This window comes from Corythoichthys intestinalis, chromosome 16 (genome assembly GCF_030265065.1).
Source record: "Corythoichthys intestinalis isolate RoL2023-P3 chromosome 16, ASM3026506v1, whole genome shotgun sequence".
Taxonomy (NCBI): domain Eukaryota; kingdom Metazoa; phylum Chordata; class Actinopteri; order Syngnathiformes; family Syngnathidae; genus Corythoichthys; species Corythoichthys intestinalis.
The window spans coordinates 52,004,254-52,023,755 of NC_080410.1; the positions used below are offsets into that span (position 1 = coordinate 52,004,254).

A 19,502-nucleotide genomic window follows, 5' to 3' on the forward strand; every position below is an offset into this window, starting at 1 on the left:
CCCTCCTGTTCCAAATTGTTCTTCCCCAGAAAATTGAGATTTTAAGCTTTCCAATAATGTATCACACATGCATATAGGACAATTTTGAAATTTGGCCAAATTGGGGGTCTCAGAGCGGAACTTTAAGTCACCTGAGTCTTTTCCGCCATATGCAGCTCATGCTGTTATAGCGTCCCTACCAATGTTGAGAGCAAACCTACGCCCTTGCTCAACTCAAACTAGTTGAAGAGATTATTTTTAAAAGACATCAGGTGTACCTAATATAGTTTCCGGCAATTTTCGACTGCGGCCACTGGGGGTCCTCACGCCTTTTTGGGAAGCAGACAAACGCGCACACAAAAAAATACCGACACGCATGCACGCAAGTACCATTCATCTGCTCGCAGACGGCCCGGCCTCTTTTGAGTGGAACATTCGTGTCGCTTTTTCACTCTTTTAGTCTGTGTTTGTGTGCGTGCCGTGCGTGTTCACTCCACCGCTCATTTCTTGTTTGCACGCGTGAGTGCGCGCGTGTGCGTGTGGGCTACAGCTGAGAGCATGCACGGCAACGACGAGCGGCACCGAGACTCTACCACGACTGGAGCAAAATGGACCGGCCGGCACCGCTTATTCCAGCGATGCACTTTGTTTTCTTTCCTGCTGTTGCTGTTGTTCAGCGTGGACGTGACGTGGAGCGCCGCGGGTGAGCCAAAGACTTCTTTTCTCGCTCCACGTGTCAATCACATCCATGAGAATAATAAGTGAAAGGGGTTTTATTGTGTCAGTTTTCTGTGTCTGTGTTTTCCCCCGATGTATTTCAGCGTGGGTTTCATACTTTTGCTTTGCCACGAACCAAAAAGTCCTAGAGTGAGTGGAACCAGATGTGCAAGAAAGAAAGAGGAAAAAAAAGAAAAGAAAGGAGGACGTGTGTTTGTGAACCGCATACGGCCCTTTTCTTTCTTAGCGCCACTCAGCATTTATAGTTGGGCTCATAGGTTTACACACATTGGCGGAATTCATGAAATATTAGCAGTACGGGGATAGGCGGAGTTTGACTTTTGGGCCGGTAATAATAATAAGTTGAAAATGAGCGGTTTTTTTTTTTTTTTTTTTTGGTTGTTGTTTCCCATCATTCTTGAAGGGAATTCTAAATCGGGCTGCTTAGGACAGCTATACCTTCGCCAAGATGGTCATCCACTGAATATGGTACGCCCGCCGGTGTCATGCCAATGTAGTTACCCCAGTCAAAAATTTTATCCCCAAGGCAGAGCCATATGGAGGTAGTGTGTTCATTATGCGATCAAAAGAATGTGTTTGGATGCAAAAATAAATTTGAAACAAAAAAATGCATTTGAAAGCTATTTTTCTTTGTTTTTTTTTTTTTTTTTTTTTGGGATTGATTGAAGCAACTTTTTTGATTGTAGTCATGTTTTGCATTCGAGCCACATTTTGGCTAGGACATTTGTGTCTTTATTATTTAATGAAAAAATAAGTTGCTTCAAACAAAAAAAGTATATTTTCTAACGAAAAATCACTTCAATCAAAAAAAAAAAAAATCCAATCATAGAAAAAAGGAAAAAATATTTGAGACTCAAATATTTACTTTTGAACACTTAAATTTTAATTTAAAAAGTTTTCTTTGATTTTAGCAACCTTTTTGTTTGGGCCATATTATGAGTAGGACATTTGTGTCTACATCATTCAATCCCCATAAAAATTGCTTCAATAAAAACAAAACAAATTTCAAACAAAGAAAAAATATCATTTGAAAAATAAAATTGCCCTCCCCTAATTTAAAAAAAAAAAAAAAAATTCTATGCAAAGCAAATGACCATCTAAGGTGCTAGTCACATGATTTGTTCGAAAAATAATTTTGACCCATTATAAAAATATCTTTTTTTGTTCATTTCATTCATTTTTGTTTTTTGCTTTAATGCTTTACAACTTTTATATATATATAAGAAAGTCAATTACATGCAATGACACTTTTCGACCAAAAGAGGGGGCCTGGCCCCCCTTAAACTCCGCTTATGAGTACGGGGTGAAAATATGACTCCTATTGCAAGAATCCATCCTCCATCGCTGGTGTTGGGATAGTTAATTGTAAAAAAAAAAAAAAAAAAAAAAAAAAAAAAAAACAAAGGTGGCCAACTCAAGTAAGAGCCGAAAGAAAAAAAAATCAAAACCCTACTTGTCCTACAATTTTTCGACCAGATCACATATTTTACACATTTAAAAAAAGGACTGAAATGGGCATAAAATGTGTATACAGAATCTGGCAAAAATGTACGGTTCCCCCCAAATTCACCAATAACTGTCCCATTCCTTTCTAATGGGATGCCATTGACAGCCATGTGCACCCAAATTACCCATTCATTTTTAATGGCAGGAAAACGTTGGTTCTTGTGATTTTTTTATTTTATTTTTATTATCTTTTTTACCATTCACCATTAGAGCCTATTGACATTTTGTGACTTGATATCAACCGGACCTATCCCCGAAATGTCCCCAAATCAACAGGAAGTGGCCTGATAGATGTGTATGTACTACAGCAAAGCCCCGTCATAATTTCTCCCGAAATTGCAGTTTCTAGTTTCAAAATAATATTGCACAAGTAAAATTAGTCATCCCAAAAAATATACTCAAGTACATGTGATAAAAGTGTTAGGTGAAAACAATGCTGAATAACTGCTTATAATGTCTGATTTATTTTTAAAGCAATGGTATATTTGTTTTCTCAGCTCAACATCTCTATGAACTGTTGTTATTACTATACTTATAACCTATTACATCACCATATTAGGCCAACAAAATGAAATAAATAAAAATCATCATATTCCGACTGCAAATGTATGCAAACTAAACGTGCCGATTACCGGTTTCAAGGTATACCTTGGTATGAAAAGTCAAGGTTTTAAAACGGCAAAAATTTTCCGTCACTACGGTATTAGCTATTTTTTAAGTCCCTAAATCATGCAGAAATCCCTTGCTTGCCACTGCAAGGCTCAACCCTGCCCCACCGGTTATTGCTCAGTGTCAGTGAGTCAGCTGTGCTGGGCTGCATGGCTGGAGGAGGTGAAACTCCTGAACTTTTTCCCCCACCGAAGAAAACAAAATCGCTGGTACGGGAGTACTTCGGCTAAAGAAAAGTTGCAGATGGCCACGGCTTAGAGGAGGAGGGCCAACAAACATGTAAAACATGTTTGCGGAGGGTGGCTGCCGAGGAGGCAGTACCTCCAATATGATTTCGCATTTATACAAAATTAAAATGCCTGTGACAGCATAAAAAAAAATCTTAAATAACATTATTATGTGAATTAGAATCATATTTAGAGACGATTCGACTATATCCAACAATTTGGCAAAGCGCAGATGACGAAAAAATTTGTCTTTTTATCTGCCGTTTAGCCACACCTACCATTATAGCGCTCTAGCGTCCCCAGCAGGACGATGACGTCGGCAGGGTCACGATTTCATGTGATTCGGAATTCAGCCCATTGAAGGGAAATTATTCAGAACGAGGAAAATGCGAGGAAGAGAGCAGAAAATTGTCATTGTTTCAATCTCTCTACTCCAATATTTTTACAGGATATTCTTTTTATCCAACTATTTTTCCCCAATTGCTAAGTAAATGGTATGGTCATGACAAATAACAGTCCTGTGCTAAATGGAATATGAAATATTCAAAATGCATTTATTCAGTACGATAGGGCAAAATGACTCCATATGGTCAAAACTGTGGACTTCTTGCACCTCACGAACGTTATTTTATGCCACCGGAGTTAGTGCGGCTTTTGTCATTTCCCTGCCTTCGGAGAGCGTAAAAAAACCAGGAGGCGTGACATCTAGCCGACATGCTAACCCGAATCATGCGGCGTTTTTAAGTCTTATTCTCGCCTTTCGAAAACTAAAAATAACACAAAACTACTCCGGATCATGTCACACAGCGGTGAGGTTGTTGATTGCCTTCACCGATCGGCAACCCCGGCTCAGGGCAGGAGTGCTCGTTGCTGGTTGAAGCAGCTGGAGAATGCAAGCCGGACAAACCGGCCGACGTCGGAGGAGCGCGTAACTGCCCGAGCCCAACCCGAGGATAGTGGTCTTTGGCCGGGCACACGAAGAGGGCAGAGGGGGCTAGAAGTCTGGATGATTTGGAGAACTGCACGAGCATAAGCCGAGTATAGACCCTACTCACCTACGTCATAAAATGACGTGTCGCTGTATCCGGCCGCCATATTGTCCGTCATTTTTAAGCCCTATTCTCAATGGTTTCAATTAGTCGTGCAATTTATAGAGCAATTCATGGAAGCCCCGGTGTTATCTGACGCTGTAAACTCATTGGATGCGTTGCATAAAAGGTGTTATGTGGAAAAGCTTCAGTTTATCCATTCGCCAGATCCATATTTGATGCCTAAATGGATGTTTTTCGACCCGCTGTCTACGCCGTCTCTGCCTGACATCTGCTACCCTGATATTTACAACTATCTTGTCCACACAAAATCAGCCTATTCTCACGAAAGTTTGAAAAACTTTAAGAGCTTGGAGGCTTATAAATACTTTGTTGCTGGTTGGGTAAAACGGGTCCTCGTCCACGAAAATTCGGCAGGAATCTATCTTGTGCTTGGGAAGGTGAGTTAGGAAATTTTCAATTCAAAATCTTTTGTTCTTGCTAACATCCACTGTCAAGTCTAATGTATTTCATGTCATTTGTCAATGAAGCTAGGGCTTTTAATGTTTATATGGTTTAGCGATAGCACTCTCACTACATACATATATAATATGTAATATATATGAAGTGCGATAGCACTACTCCAGATTGTCCCTAGATGAATTTATTTTTTGGCTTTTGACCTCAATAGTGAAATTGTCAATTAATTGTATGACAACTGTCTTATTATCCCCTTATAATTATATATTTTCAGGTAGTTCATTCACAACGTCTGAGTGTATGTTGTCGGCGATTAGCCTAGCAATATCTTAATCGTGGTTGTCAGCCCAAAACCCTCTAAATATATATTAAATGCATCTTACCAGATAAAAAATGACTACTACATAATCTGTGGTAATCGTTTGGAGCCCAGTTTTCTCGTCGAATTGCAGCAGTCCATCTCGCTCTCCTCTCCGGGTCTCTCAGAGTACGGTAGAACTTCAAGTCTCTCCGTCTATCTTCTCTGTTATTGCAACCGACCACCACACACGCCTTGACCATTTTGATTATTAATGTTAACGAGCAGAAAAACTCGCCATAATAGGAGGAATTTACGTAGCGGTAATGCATCAACACGACGAGTTGACGGACAATATGGCGCGGGGGCGTGGTTGTGACGTCATGTGAGTAGGGTCTATAGGGCTTTCCCAGCGTGCATGCGAAGAGGACTGAGGGTGTGTGCGACAAGACGCCGGTTGTCGGCCGAGTGGCCTTCTCAGTGGACAATCAGCCACAAAATGCAAGCCACCTCCTCATTAACCCGTGTGCCATGATCCCAGTATTTGACATAATACAAAACACGATGTTTACTCACTTCCTCGTAAATTCAATGGTCCCACAGTTGTCAAACTTGTTTGGCCAATATCCGCGGTGAACGCGAGCTTTATAAACTCAAAAAGGATCACACGCATCTCCCTGGTGCAGCAACAAAACCCTGCAGCACATTGGGCTGGCGTGATGCGAAAAAAACCCAAATTAATCTGGAAAATCAGCTGAATGCGCAGTCTTTCTGCATACTGTAGTATTTGCTGTATACTGAAGATGATTAGCCCGCTGATCACATTCGCATTCTTCGTCAATCCAGAAGTATCTTATTTTCATGGCGTGGGAGTCAAAAAATTTGATCACTTCCAAGCGGTCCATTTCATTCCGGAGCATAAAATACCGCGTGAAATCTAAAATAAACATGCTTTTTGGAGTCATATTAAAGGTTAGTAAACACTGTCATGAACGTTTCCCACCAACTACGAGAGTTAACTCCAGTGTGTTTAGTGTGTCTAGCAGTGGTAGAATGTGGGGATTTTTTTTCTCTCTGGCAACTGCCTATGTTGAGAGAGTGTTTTTTTATGGAAAATAATTCAATAATTTTTGTTCTGATGGTAATAATGTTGAGCTGTGGCTGTGGGTTTAGACCAGTACTTCTCAAATAGTGGGGCGGGCTTTTTGGTCTAATTGTTCGACATATTGTCCTAATGAGTTAATGTTGCAAATCAATTTGAATTTTTTATTATTTATTGAATTTATTAAATTTTATTTTTCAGCATCAAACGGTCAAAAAATGTATTGAGTGTATTTTTACAGAATGGATGTTTTTTTTTCTTTCTTTTTATACACTTTATTGTAAGTTGATCTATATTGTTTTTCTTTAATATTAAAAATAACACAATGTTATGCAGAGTTGCACTTATAATAATAATTTTATATACAAATAATACTAAAGTATATTTACAGTGGTGGCAGAGAGTTGGGGGGGGGGGGGGGCGCGGAACATTTACGTCTCCCGGGGGGGTGGGGTAACAGAAAATAAGACTCACCTAAAGGACTGCATATAATTGAATTTTATTTAGAATATTTCAGTTATTATTTTTGTAATTATTTTAACTTAACATTATACCTATGCTCCAATTTGCTAATATGTTTTGAAAAATATAAATCCTGTTAAATGGTATAAAGGTTGTTTTTTTTTTTTTTAACCCAGATATCTCAAAATAGCACATTTTAGACCTGTAATTGCAATTCTGAGAAACAGTGATATTTTAGTTTAAGGTTATCATACCGTCAGAATATCATACGGGCACATGCCAAATGGAGCCCTTACAGCCCTTGTCCTTCTTGGAAGCTGATGTGGAGAAATTTGCTTGAATAATGACTGAAAAACAGCCTGTGCAACATTCCTCTTTATGTACATTGAACAGAATGGGCACCATTGCGCCATGCGCGCATTTAGCCTGCCAGAAATGATATTAGAAGAGCATCCTTGTTGGGAAATTTAACTGCGTCCACTGTGATTTTTTTTTTGTGTGTGTGTCCTTGTGCTTTTTATGGGAGGACAGTGGCAACATGGTGGATTGACAAGTTGGTCAAAACCCCTCCCTCCACCCTCGCCCCTGCGGCTAAATGTGACCTTTACTTCCAGTTACATGAGCAAGCCACTCATGTGTGATTGACAGCTTTATTAGGGCACGAAATCAATCATTTCTAGGAAAGGGAATCGATTCAAAAATGAATAGACTGTAATGATGCTCGCTATTGTGTATCCACGTGGAAGTGATGGAAAGCTTGGAAACGCTCTCTTCATCAGATCAGGTGCCACTGGGATTGTTTCTAATGGGAAGTACGGCTGTAAATGCAAAAGCCAATGTGCCCCCACACTGACCATTCTCTGGTCTCGGAATACTGGCATGAGGCACAAAAGCCGAGGGCACTCTGGCCAGAGCAGTGTTAAACACACAACGACGCAAACACAGCAGGTTGGAATTTTCTGTCGGGCTAAAAAGCTAACACTGGACAGCGAACAACACCACAATAAACCCCTCATCTCAAAAAGAAAGACACTTAAAAAAAAAAAAAAAGAAAAAAAAAAAAATCAAAAAGAAAGACACTTTCATGTATTAAATAATGAAAGTTGTAAATTTTGTCCAAAAAAAATCCTCAGAAGGGGAAAGGTCTGAATTAAGGCTGCAACAAGTAATCGATTAATAAATTAGTTGACAGCTAATTTGATCACCGGTTTCTGCCGGCACCTATGAGTCCCGTTTGGATCCTTCTTTGTGTGTAACGTGAGTGATTAGACCAAGAGAGAGAGTTCACTGCTGCAACTGCTGGCCCAGGGGACCACCCTGGATCCCGTGTGGGGCTCCTTTGCTGGGCTGCGGGAGGAGGGATGGGCTGCGCTGAACCCCGCCCACCCTCCCTCTCCCAGCTGGCTGGGTGGGGGCTGTGGCCCTGGGTTGGCGCCAGCGTGGCATCTCTGCTCGTCTGTGTGGCTGTCGCACGCTTGGTGGGGCTCGCGTGCGGTTGGATGTGATGAGGCGCGCTCGGGTGGGGGGTCCCGGTGCCGGGATTGGCGGGGGGGTGGCGTAGGGTCGGTCGCCAACAGGCTTACACTCACGAGGGATTCACACGATTACTGGGTTCTAGATAACAGAGCCGATTTATGTACACTCTTCCCCTTTCAATCACTTAGCTTATAGACTCCCCCACCCCGGTCACCTTCTTTCCCTGGCCAACAGGCCTCCCACATGGTGTCAACCGCAAATACATCTAGCTGACGATAGCACCAACATGTTAGTAGTTAATGTAGACGTTCAATGTATTTCTTGTTGTTGTGTTTCTTTTCTTCTGTTCCCCCATAACCCCTTCCTGTTCGCTGTTTTGTCATAATAAACGAGGTATGTGAATGATTATAATGGGAGTATGTCATACTCTCAATGTGAAACATTAAAACTGTTCAGACCAACCGGGCACTCAGACTTCCATTCTCCGTGTCGAACAGCTGAACAGGACAGGTTAAAAAAAACAAAAACAAAAGTGTCGCGAGTTAGATTGTCTTTTGTGTTGTTAAATCCATTGGGCCTCCGCCAGAGGTGAGTAAATGAAGCTAATTTTGTTGTCTATATTCTTTGTTGATGAGACGTTCCTACTTGGCACAGAGCGCTAAGCTAACTAGCGATTATGCTAATTTGTGTCTAGAGCTGCCTCGACTAATCGACTTCATCGATGACATAAATACATCGATGAGCACAACATCCCGTCAGCGGTTAATGAAGGGTTAAAAAATATGTGCGTGAAAAGTTGAGAATCGCAGACGCTCGGTATGCAATAGGGGAAAGCGGCACAAAGCCAAAAAGGCGCACCAGAGTGGCCAAAACATTGACTTATTTCAACCAAACAAAGGAGGGTACACTGTTGTGTCCTGTCTCTTCAATGCCAAGTTTGCGGCCGTGAATGAACAACTAAAGCGCCGTCACCCAGTTGTAAATTTGGAAGACGACGGGAGACAATGAGCTGGCAGATTGTAAGTCCATCTAACTAACGGCATTTTTTATTGAAGTTGCTAAGCCTGTCGCGATATGAAAGAAGTCCATTTATCGCACAGTAAATAAAAATGAGGTTGGTAATTTTCACAGCTGCGTTTCATCGCCAAGTGCATGCGCGCGTGCATACATTTGTGCGCTCATGTACACGTGCGTGTTGATGGCATATGAGACTCCAGTTCTTTTCACAGATGTTTGTTGGTCATCAACACGCCATAGAATTAAAGTTCAGACAAACAAAATAAGGAAACACATCTATATTAAACACTGTAAACGTTAGCATTGCTACATTGAGCCTAACAGGGGAATAAATGACAACCTACTTTAGCCTGCTATAAAACATAGGCAGTCTTCTCCAAAATGTAAACTTGCAGTTAAATGGTGACACTTCAAAGATGAAAAATCGCTGGTTAACAGCATTTGCAAACGAAAAAAAAAAACTATTACTGACACCACATGCAATGACGATAAGGGCTTTTTTTGCTGAGTGCAAAGCTTACGGTTAGCGGTTAAGTGAACATACTTCCGGTGAACATTTCAAAATAAAAGCACGTGAAGTTTGTCACACAAATAACGATTTCTGAAGTTAATCCCACATACTTCAGAATTCAGATTCTACACTAAGAATAGCTTTAAAATGACACCGATTATGAAAAATCTGATTGGCAATGAATAACTATACTATTATAGGTAGTAGTACACTATAGTATTAATGCTAGATTTTTTTTTTTTTTTTTAAGAATTGTTTTCAATCATGTTGGAAAGGCGACGTCAGTGTTCTAAGTGTTTACATTGCATTGTTTTGCACTAGTTAATGCTAACAGCATTTGACCTCATTCTTTGTGATTTATTATTGTTATTTACGTGTTTATTTGTACTTTAATAAATAATTTAAGTGTTCCAAAATATTATTGTGAATTAATAAGGGTCATCAAAAATTTCATTGCTGAATTAGTATAAAAAAGGAGTGGGGAAAAAAATATTACATCAGTTGACTAATCATAAAAATAGTCGGCTGACTAATCGGGACAAACATAGTCGTCTGGGACAGCCCTATTAGTGTCTTAAGTGTCTGTATTGTTTATTTGGAGAAGGATATTAGCACTAGTGTTATTGTTAGAGTTGGACCATTGTTTAAAACAAAAAAATCAAACATCTTAAGCAGTTACTCACAATGTTACTCCTGACTTGCGTATTCTTCTCACCAAATACGTTTTTACTTGTACATGAGTGCATTTTTTGGATGACTCCTTCTACTTTGACTTGAGTAATATTATTTAAAAGTTATGCCACTCTTACGTGAGTACATTTTCTGGCTACTCTACCCGCCTCTGGTAAAATGCCCCCCACCCCCAAAAAAACAGCAACCTTTGCCTCTTTTATTTTGCAAACTTTGAGATTCTGAAGTGAGCCTACAAAGTCGTCGGTCGCTATCCCAACATCACCCTGCCAAAACGTGGTGACAATAACGCGAGCTGACGCCAAGAGAGGCCGATCTTTCCCGAAAGCCCCGACAATGCTGGGATGACAACGTTGGTGTGATTTAGGCCGCCTTGGTGGCGCGGCGTGACTCATTGCAGCTGCTTTCTGGAATTCTCCAATAACTAAGAATTTTTTTCTTCCTCTCACTCTCCGTTTGAACAACCAAGGCCAGAAGATGACAACACGACGGCTTTGTTCTTTACTCAATAAAAGCTTAAAATAATACTCACGGCATACTTATGACTAAAAGAACCTCTCTGAAAAAAAATATTTCTATCAAAACCATACTGTAAAACGAGTCGAGAAAAGGGCCACGTTTTGTTTAGGATTGAAAAAAAGATTTACGCAGATTTTTTTTTTTTTAATGAAGTTAATCACTCAAACTTGACCCGGAATTTTACTGTTTATCCACATCAGCTTAAGAGTGGCTGATGTTTGTATTTTATGTAGAGACATTTCAAATACAGCCCAAGCTTCTCCATTGGAATAGTTTACATAGGCTATGTCGCGCAGGAAGTAGAAGTGTACAACAATTTGAGCGGCCGCAGATGTTGTTCGACCCGCCCGAGCTTCACGCGATCTCATAATGTGATACCTTTACATATGAGTTTGAGCTGTTCCGAGACCGAGTTCTTAAATCAATTTACTCATCAAATTGATCTTCTCCATTGAAATGAATGAAAGATAATAGAATTTCTTGCCGGAACTAGGCATGTGCCGGTTACCGGTTTCAATGTATACCATGGTATGAAAACGTCACGGGTTCACAACCACTAAAATTTTCCGTCATACCGTAGTTACGGTATTAGCTATTTTTGAGGCCCCAAAAATGTAGCGAGAAATCCGTGGCTCAGAACGGCAGTGCTCACCCATCCTCTTCCAGTTGTTTTTCTGTCCTGTAAGTCCTTGTAAGTGACACTAAACGTGAGCTTTTTCCTTGCTCAAAAACAGACAAAGTCACTAGTATGGGAGTACTTCGGCTACCGAAAAGAAACATACGACTGCGGCTTAGACAGGAAGGACAGCTGACGTGCAGGCAATGATTTCACATTTACGTGCTCATCATCTGTCACTTTACACAAAATTTTAGATAAGTAAACGCTGTCATGAACGTTTCCCACCAGTTACGAGAGTTCACTCAAGCTGGTTTAGTGTGTCTAGCGATGGTAAAACAAATATTATAACGTAAGCTCGTTCACGAGGCAGATAACGTGGCTAGTTACCATGCCAAGACGGCTAACTAGTTTCCTCTCTACCCTTAGCCTACTTTGTAAAGTCTTCCGCCATTGTAAACATCTGCCAATTTGTAAATATATTGTGAAAAAATTTTTTTTAAAATCCTGTTCAATGGCAAACAGTGTTTTTTAATGTTATTTTTAACCCATCCATCTCAAAATAACACATTTTAGAGCTGTAATTACAATACCGTGGAACAGCGGTATTTTTGCTTAAGCTTATCATACCGTCAAAATCTCATACCGGCACATGCCTAGCTGGAACTCCCTGACATAAAGGTCGCCACGGAGTCAGATTTTTTTTAAGGGGGGGTGTGGGGACTCAAACCTCCTAAAACCACAGAAATGCTAAAATAACTGCTTTTGGCAGTTACACTTATAACACACACACAAAAAAACAAAGCATGTTAATTAGTCGACTGTATTACAAGGCATACATGAGAAACGGATTTTCATTCAAAATTGTATTTTTTTAATGATGTGCAAAATACCAATTAACAAAAACACCATACAGTAAACCCAACCTCCATCTACTCATTTTTTTATTTTCTTTCATTTCCTCACATCTCCCTTAATTTTAACTACTTAAGATTAAGGATGTACAGTACATTAAAATTGAAGATAATTGACTTATCTATTATTCCCCCCCCCCCCCCCCCAAAAAAAAAGGTAACATCCATGGAAAAAAAGCACAGTGGAATGAAAAAGTATCTCAACCTATTGGAATTTCTCACATTTCTGCATAAAATCACCTTCAAATGTGATCTGATCTTTGTCAAAATCACACAGATGAAAATAGTGTCTGCTTTAACTAAAACCACCCAAACATTTATAGGTTTTCATATTTTAGTGACGATAGAATGCAAAAAATGACAGAAGGGCGGAAAATAAGTAAGTGAACTCTCTGCCTGAGGAGACTTAAAAAGCAATTGAAACCAATTTTTACCAAACAATTTAAATCAGGTGTGTGCCCAATCACGGATGAGTAGTTTAAAGCTGCCCTGCCCACTATAAAACACACTGGTAAGATTTGTCTTGATGAGAAGCAATGTCTGATGTGCATCATGGCTCGGCCAAAAGAGCTGTAGTCAAGGATTGTTTATTTCCATAAAGCTGGGAAAGGATGCAAAACCATCTCTAAAAGGCTGGATGTTCATCATGGAGAGAGTTTGGCACTGTTACTTCTCCCCTAAGGTGTGGCCGTCCACCAAAGATGATGCCAAGAGTTCAGCGCAGAATACTCAGAGAGGTAAAAAAGAACCCCAGAGTGTCTGCTAAAGACTTACAGAAATCACTGGCACAGTCCAATATCTCTGTGCACACATCAACTATATGTAAAACTATGGCCAAGAATGATGTTCATGGGGGTACTCCACGGAGGAAGCCACCGCTGTCTAAAAAAAACTTGTTGCTCATTTAATGTTCGCAAAAAGGCACTTGGACACTCCACAGAAGTTTGGGCAAAATATTTTCTGGACTGATGAAACCAAAGTTGAATCTTTTGGGAGTAACACACGTCATGTGTGGAGGAAAAATAGAACAATTCACCAACATCAACACCTCTTCCTGACCGCGAAGCATGGTGGAGGGAGCATCATGAATTGGGGCTGTTTCGCTACCTCAGGGCCTGGACAACTTGCAATCATTAATGGAAGAATGGATTCAAAAGGATGTTTTGTAGGAAAACCGGAGGCCATCTGTCAGACAGTTGAAGCTAAGAAGAGATGCCGCAACAAGAAAATAATCCAAAACACAGAAGTAAATCAACTTCGGAATGGTTTCAGAAGAACAAAATACAGGTTCTGGAGTGGCCAAGTCAAAGTCCAGTGGTGGTGCGTCCCCTCTTCCCATCCCTGAAGGCCGGTTGACGGGAGCGCCCGGGGAACCACCCTGGATCCCGAGGGGGTGACGATGGCTCCTTTGCTGGGCAGCGGGAGGAGGGATGGGCTGTGCTGCGCCCCCCCCTCCCCCGCCTGCCCTCCTTCCCAGGGCTGGCTGGGTGCGGGCCGTGGCCCTGGGCTGGCGCCTGCTCGTTGTCTCCGCTCATCTGCGGGGCTGTCGCGTGTTTGGTGGGGCTCGCGTGCGGCTGGATGTGATGGGGCGCGCTCGGGTTGGGGTCCCAGTGCTGGGACTGGCAGTGGGGTGACGTAGGGTTGGTTGCAAACGGGCTTACACTCACAAGGGACTCACACGATTACTGGGTTCTAGATCACAGAGCTGATTTGTGTACACTCTACCCCTCCCAATCACTTAGCTTATAGACTTCCCCACCCCCCTCCCATTCTTTCCCTGGTCAACAGGCCCCCCACATGGTGTCAACCCGAAATACCTCTAGCTGACAGTAACACCAACAAATAGTTAGTGTAGGCGTTTAATGTATTTCTTGTTGTTGTTTGCTTATTTAGTTTTTTTTTTCTTTTCATGTTCCCCCATAACCCCACTTAGACTTAAATTGTCCGTGTACAAAAAAAAATAAAAAAGTTTTAGTCTCCCAAGATCTGTTTTTAGCCCGTTATTGTCTCGTTATCGTCATGAAAAAAAAAATTGTTCGTTGACGATGAAATAGTTTCGTTTTAGTCATCGTTGACGAAAACAACACTGGTGCTCCAAGATCTGTATGGCTCCTTCTACAGGATATTGAACGGAATACACCAGTTGAACTGAATGCCCTTTGTTTAACGACAGCCCTAAACAAAGCTCATGAAAAAAAAACAAACATTTTTTTCCCTCTCTTTCCCTCATTCTTGTCTTTAGTTTTGGTTTTGGCAGAGTAGAGGCCACCCTGACTACACAGTTGTGTATTCCTGTGGGCAGAAAAGACCAAAAAAAAAGCCAAAATATCATACACGTATTCCAAAATGTGCTGAGGCAGAAAATAAGACAAAGTGTGACCCTCAACATTCCGACCTGGCAAGAGGCCGGGAAGTGGGGAAGCATCAGCGCCTTGCCAGTAACTTCTCGCTAACACTTGAAGCCCCTCTCAATTAGCCTGCCTTCTCTCGGCGTACTGTGAAGGTGGCCTCCAAATAATTGCTAATAGCGTCACTTTCCTTTTATCTTTTAGACTTTTTATCCCATTTCATTTGGTTTGGTCAATCAATACTGTAAAATATCTAATGTAATATTAATATTACTATTAATTATATTAATTATATAGAGATTTATAATATATATGAAATAGATATATTTAGTGGGGTAATTAAGTATTTAGTCAAGCACCAATTTTGCAAGTTCTCCTACTTGAAAAGATGAGAGAAGCATGGAATTGTCAACATGGGTAAACCTCAACCATGAGAGACAGAATGTGGGAAGAAAAAAAACAGAAAATCACATTGTTTGATTTTTAAAGAATTTATTTCCAAATTAGAGTGGAAAATAAGTATTTGGTCACCTACAAACAAGCAAGATTTCTGGCTGTCAAAGAGGTCTAACTTCTTCTTATGAGATCTAACGAGGCTCCGCTCGTTACCTGTATTAATGGCACCTGTTTTAACTCATTATCGGTATAAAAGACACCTGTCCACAACCTCAGCCAGTCACACTCCAAACTCCACTATGGCCAAGACCAAAGAGCTGTCGAAGGACACCAGAGACAAAATTGTAGACCTGCACCAGGCTGGGAAGACTGAATCTGCAATAGGTAAAACGCTTGGTGTAAATAAATCAACTGTGGGAGCAATTATGAGAAAATGGAAGACATACAAGACCACTGATAATCTCCCTCGGTCTGGGGTTCCATGTGCAAGATCTCACTCCGTGGCGTCAAAATGATAAGAATGGTGAGCAAAAATCCCAGAACCACACAGAGAACTGGGACCACAGTAACAAAGGCTACTATCAGTAACACAATGCGCCGCCAGGGACTCAAATCCTGCACTGCCAGACGTGTCCCCCTGCTGAAGAAAGTACACGTCCAGGCCTGTCTGCGGTTCGCTAGAGAGCATTTGGATGATCCAGAAGAGGACTGGGAGAATGTGTTATGGTCAGATGAAACCAAAATAGAACTTTTTGGTAGAAACACAGGTTCTCGTGTTTCGAGGAAAATGAATACTGAAATTGCACCATACCCACTGTGAAGCAGTTTTTCTGCATAGGGACCAGGACGACTGATCTGTGTAAAGGAAAGAATGAATGGGGCCATGTATCGAGAGATTTTGAGTGAAAATCTCCTTCCATCAGCAAGGGCATTGAAGATGAGATGTGGCTGGGTCTTTCAGCATGACAATGATCCCAATCACACAGCCAGGGCAACAAAGGAGTGGCTTCGTAAGAAGCATTTCAAGGTCCTGGAGTGGCCTAGCCGGTCTCCAGATTTCAACCCCATAGAAAATCTGTGGAGGGAGTTGTTGCCCAACGACCGCCCCAAAACATCACTGCTCGAGGAGATCTGCATGGAGGAATGGGCCAAAATACCAGCAACAGTGTGTGAAAAGCTTGTGAAGAGTTACAGAAAACGTTTGGCCTCCGTTATTGCCAACAAAGGGTACATAACAAAGTATTGAGATGAACTTTTGGTATTGACCAAATGCTTACTTTCCACCATGATTTGCAAATAAATTCTTTAAAAATCAAACAGTGTGATTTTCTGTTTTTTTCCCCACATTCTGTCTCTCATGGTTGAGGTTTACCCATGTTGACAATTACAGGCCTCTCTAATATTTTCAAGTGGGAGAACTTACACAATTAGTGGTTGACTAAATACTTATTTGCCCCATTGTATATGGACACAGTTTTGGACATTTAGGGATGTACGAGGGGTATTCAAAAAGTAATGCGTCCAACTTTATTATGTGCAAACAAATTATAATAGCAACATGTATTATCCATCAAAAGAAAGGTACAAGTGTGAGGATTACATTTTTACTTCTCCACATAGTCTCCACCTCTCTCAAGAGCTACAGTTCACCTATGAACGAGGGCATGTATACCAGTGTTGTAGAACTCAGCCGGTTGATCTCTAAACCAATTCTTGACAGCAGTTTTCACTTCCTCATTGCCATATCGGTTGCCCTGGAGTCTTCTTTCATTGGACCAAAGAGGTGGTGGTGTGACGGTGCCAAATCAGGAGAATATGGCGGATGTGGTATCACAGTCCATCCAAATGAAGTGATGACCTCCATGGTCCTGATGGTTGTGTGAGGACGTGCATTGTCATGCTAGAGGAGCACATTTGCCATGTCCAAGTTAGGCCGAACACGTCGAATTCTTGCTTTGAGCTTCCTAAGAGTCTCAATGTATACCTCAGAGTTAATGGTTTCCCCCTCAGGCAAAAAATCCACAATGATTACACATTGAGAATCCCCAGAAACGGTGGCCATAATTTTGCCAGCTGATTTTTGGGCCTTGAACTTTTTGGGCTTATCGGCTATGCTGGCTTTACCCACCTCTTCGTGGTCTTCAGTACTGTTTTTAAATCGCAGCACCCATCTTTTTACAGTACTATAGTCTATGGTATCATCCTTGTAGACATTTTCCAGCCGGGGTTGAATCCTCAGAGGGGTTTCTCCCTCTGCAACAAGGAATTCGATTACAGCTCTTTGTTTCTGACGAGCTTCGAGAGGGGCAGCCATTTTGGAAGCTAGTTTAAAGTGGCTGTGACACAAAAAAAGCATGTTTATTTCATAATACACGCGGTATTTTATGCCCCTGAATGATATGGGCCGCTTGGATGTGTGTGGAAGCGATCTCTATTTTTATTTAGTTTTTTGAATCCCGTGCCATGAAAATGAGTGACTTCCGGCTTCGGTCTCGCATTGAGGAGGAGGGCGCTGTGACGTGTACGGTAGAAGACGTCCTCGTCACGCTACAGTGTACTGTTGTGTATGAGGACGAAGGATTCAGCTGATTTTGCGGATTAATACGTTTATTTTTCGCATCACGCCAGCCAAACGGCTGCAGAAAAATCATTCTGTATGAGGGAGAGGCGTATGCGCCTTTTTGGAGTTTCAAAAGGTTCCCATTCACCGTGGATATTTACTGTGGGACCATTGGACTTACGAGGAAGTGAGTAAACATCTTGTTTTGTATTATGTCAAATACGAATACAGCGATTACAAAGTAAACACTACAAACTTCCTTTAAATGAAGGACTACTTACGTTTGATCATTGATAGGCATGTAAAAAGCTCTCCTAATGCTCATTAGCAGTAGCACGTTAGCTGCACAACTAGACATGTGCCGGTGACCGGTTTCGCGGTTTACCGTGGTGTGAAAACGTCGCGGTTTCAAAACCACTAAAATATTCCGCCAGACCGTAGAACGGTATTCGCTATTTTTCATGTGTCAAAACTGCAGCCAGAAGGGACGTGGCGCGGCAGCGCTCACCACCTACCGTTTGTTGCTGTGTGTGAAAGTGACTCTATCGGCTAGACAGCCAGCGAACCCAAAAACAAATACTCTTTCAATTTCAATTTATTGAGCTCTCAAATCGTGGTAAGTGGAATATACAAAATGCATACATTTAAAACGTTGTACAATTGTATTTTTCCATGTGTGAGTAGCTTCAACAGATTAGCACTATGGAAAAAGTTCGCCAAAAACAAAACACACATTTTCCTTTCAAATTCGATATACAAACTAAATAAAAGCTTACAAAGACGAATGTTAGCCTAGGTTTAGCTGGGAGAGCAACTTCGTCGAGTTTTACAGCCGCAGAGTGAGAAAACAAGCTTGATTCGCTTGAATCAGTGGCTTGAATGAAAGGGGGGGAAAAAATGGTAGCCTCAAAGATCGCTAATTGCAGAAAGATGATCTTGCCCTAAGCACAAATCCACGTTCGCTGGATCAAGGAGAAGTCACACTCCCAATTTTTATTTTTTTTTTTTAGATGAAACCTTTCCACAACAATATTGACATTTTAACTAACTTATACATTTTTAACTAACTTATTAACTTATAAATTATTTATGTTCTTTTTAACACAAAGGCATGACATGTAGACTAGAGCTGACACAGTGGCTGAAAATGGCGAAACTTCACTTGAGCTTTTCCACCCTCAAAACAAAGTCATGCAGTATAATTTAAAAATTTTTTTATTTAGAAGTGTTTTTACTTTTTTATAGAAATTGTTTTGTTCGTGCTCTAATCTTGAACAACTTGAGCTGTGGGTATAGTCTATAAATTGTATTTTAATTTTATTTAAAATATTCGTTTTTTTAACTGATATTTTATTTATTTTAACAACATATTCATGTTTCAATTTGCAACTATGTTCTGAAAAAAAAAATTCCTGTTCAATGGATTTTTTTTTTTTTTTTTTAACCCATACATCTCAAAATAGCAATACCGTAATACCGTGAAACCGCTGTATTTTTGCTCACGGTTATCGTACCCTCAAAATCTCATACCGGCACATGCCTATGCACAACAAATCCAGCCACCCTCCTCCGGGGAACGAACTGTAAATTGCTCTCCGCCGGGCGATTTGCCGATCCACTAAGACAATCGACAACCGGGTCGTCATGTCAAATAATCCAGGATAGTTATGTGTGATTGTCCACTTCGAAGACTTTGAAACATCACTCGGTTCGGGTTAGCATGTCGGCTAGCTGTCACGGCTTCAGGTTTGTTGACATTCTCCGAAGCCGGGGAAGGGAAATGACATATGTCCGATTTAGGTGTCATAAAATATCGTTCGGGAGGTGCGACAGTAAAGGTGAAGTCGACATTTTTGACCATTATGGAGTAATTTTGCCATGTCGTCCTGAATAAATGCATTTTTATTATTTCATGTTCCATTCAGCATAAGACTGTTATTTGTCATGAACATGCCATTTATTTAGC

At 41.0% G+C, this 19,502-nt stretch overlaps 1 protein-coding gene across 1 annotated transcript in view; it reads left to right on the top strand.

Annotated features, from left to right (window-relative positions):
- The first annotated feature begins 328 nt into the window (after positions 1 to 328).
- mrc2 (mannose receptor, C-type 2) overlaps positions 329 to 19,502 on the top strand; it is a 91,713-nt gene continuing 72,539 nt past the window's right edge. The window contains exon 1 of the mRNA XM_057861579.1: positions 329 to 682. Coding sequence (XP_057717562.1) covers positions 538 to 682 — 145 coding nt within the window. The 5' untranslated portion in view covers positions 329 to 537. The remainder of the gene's footprint in view (positions 683 to 19,502) is intronic.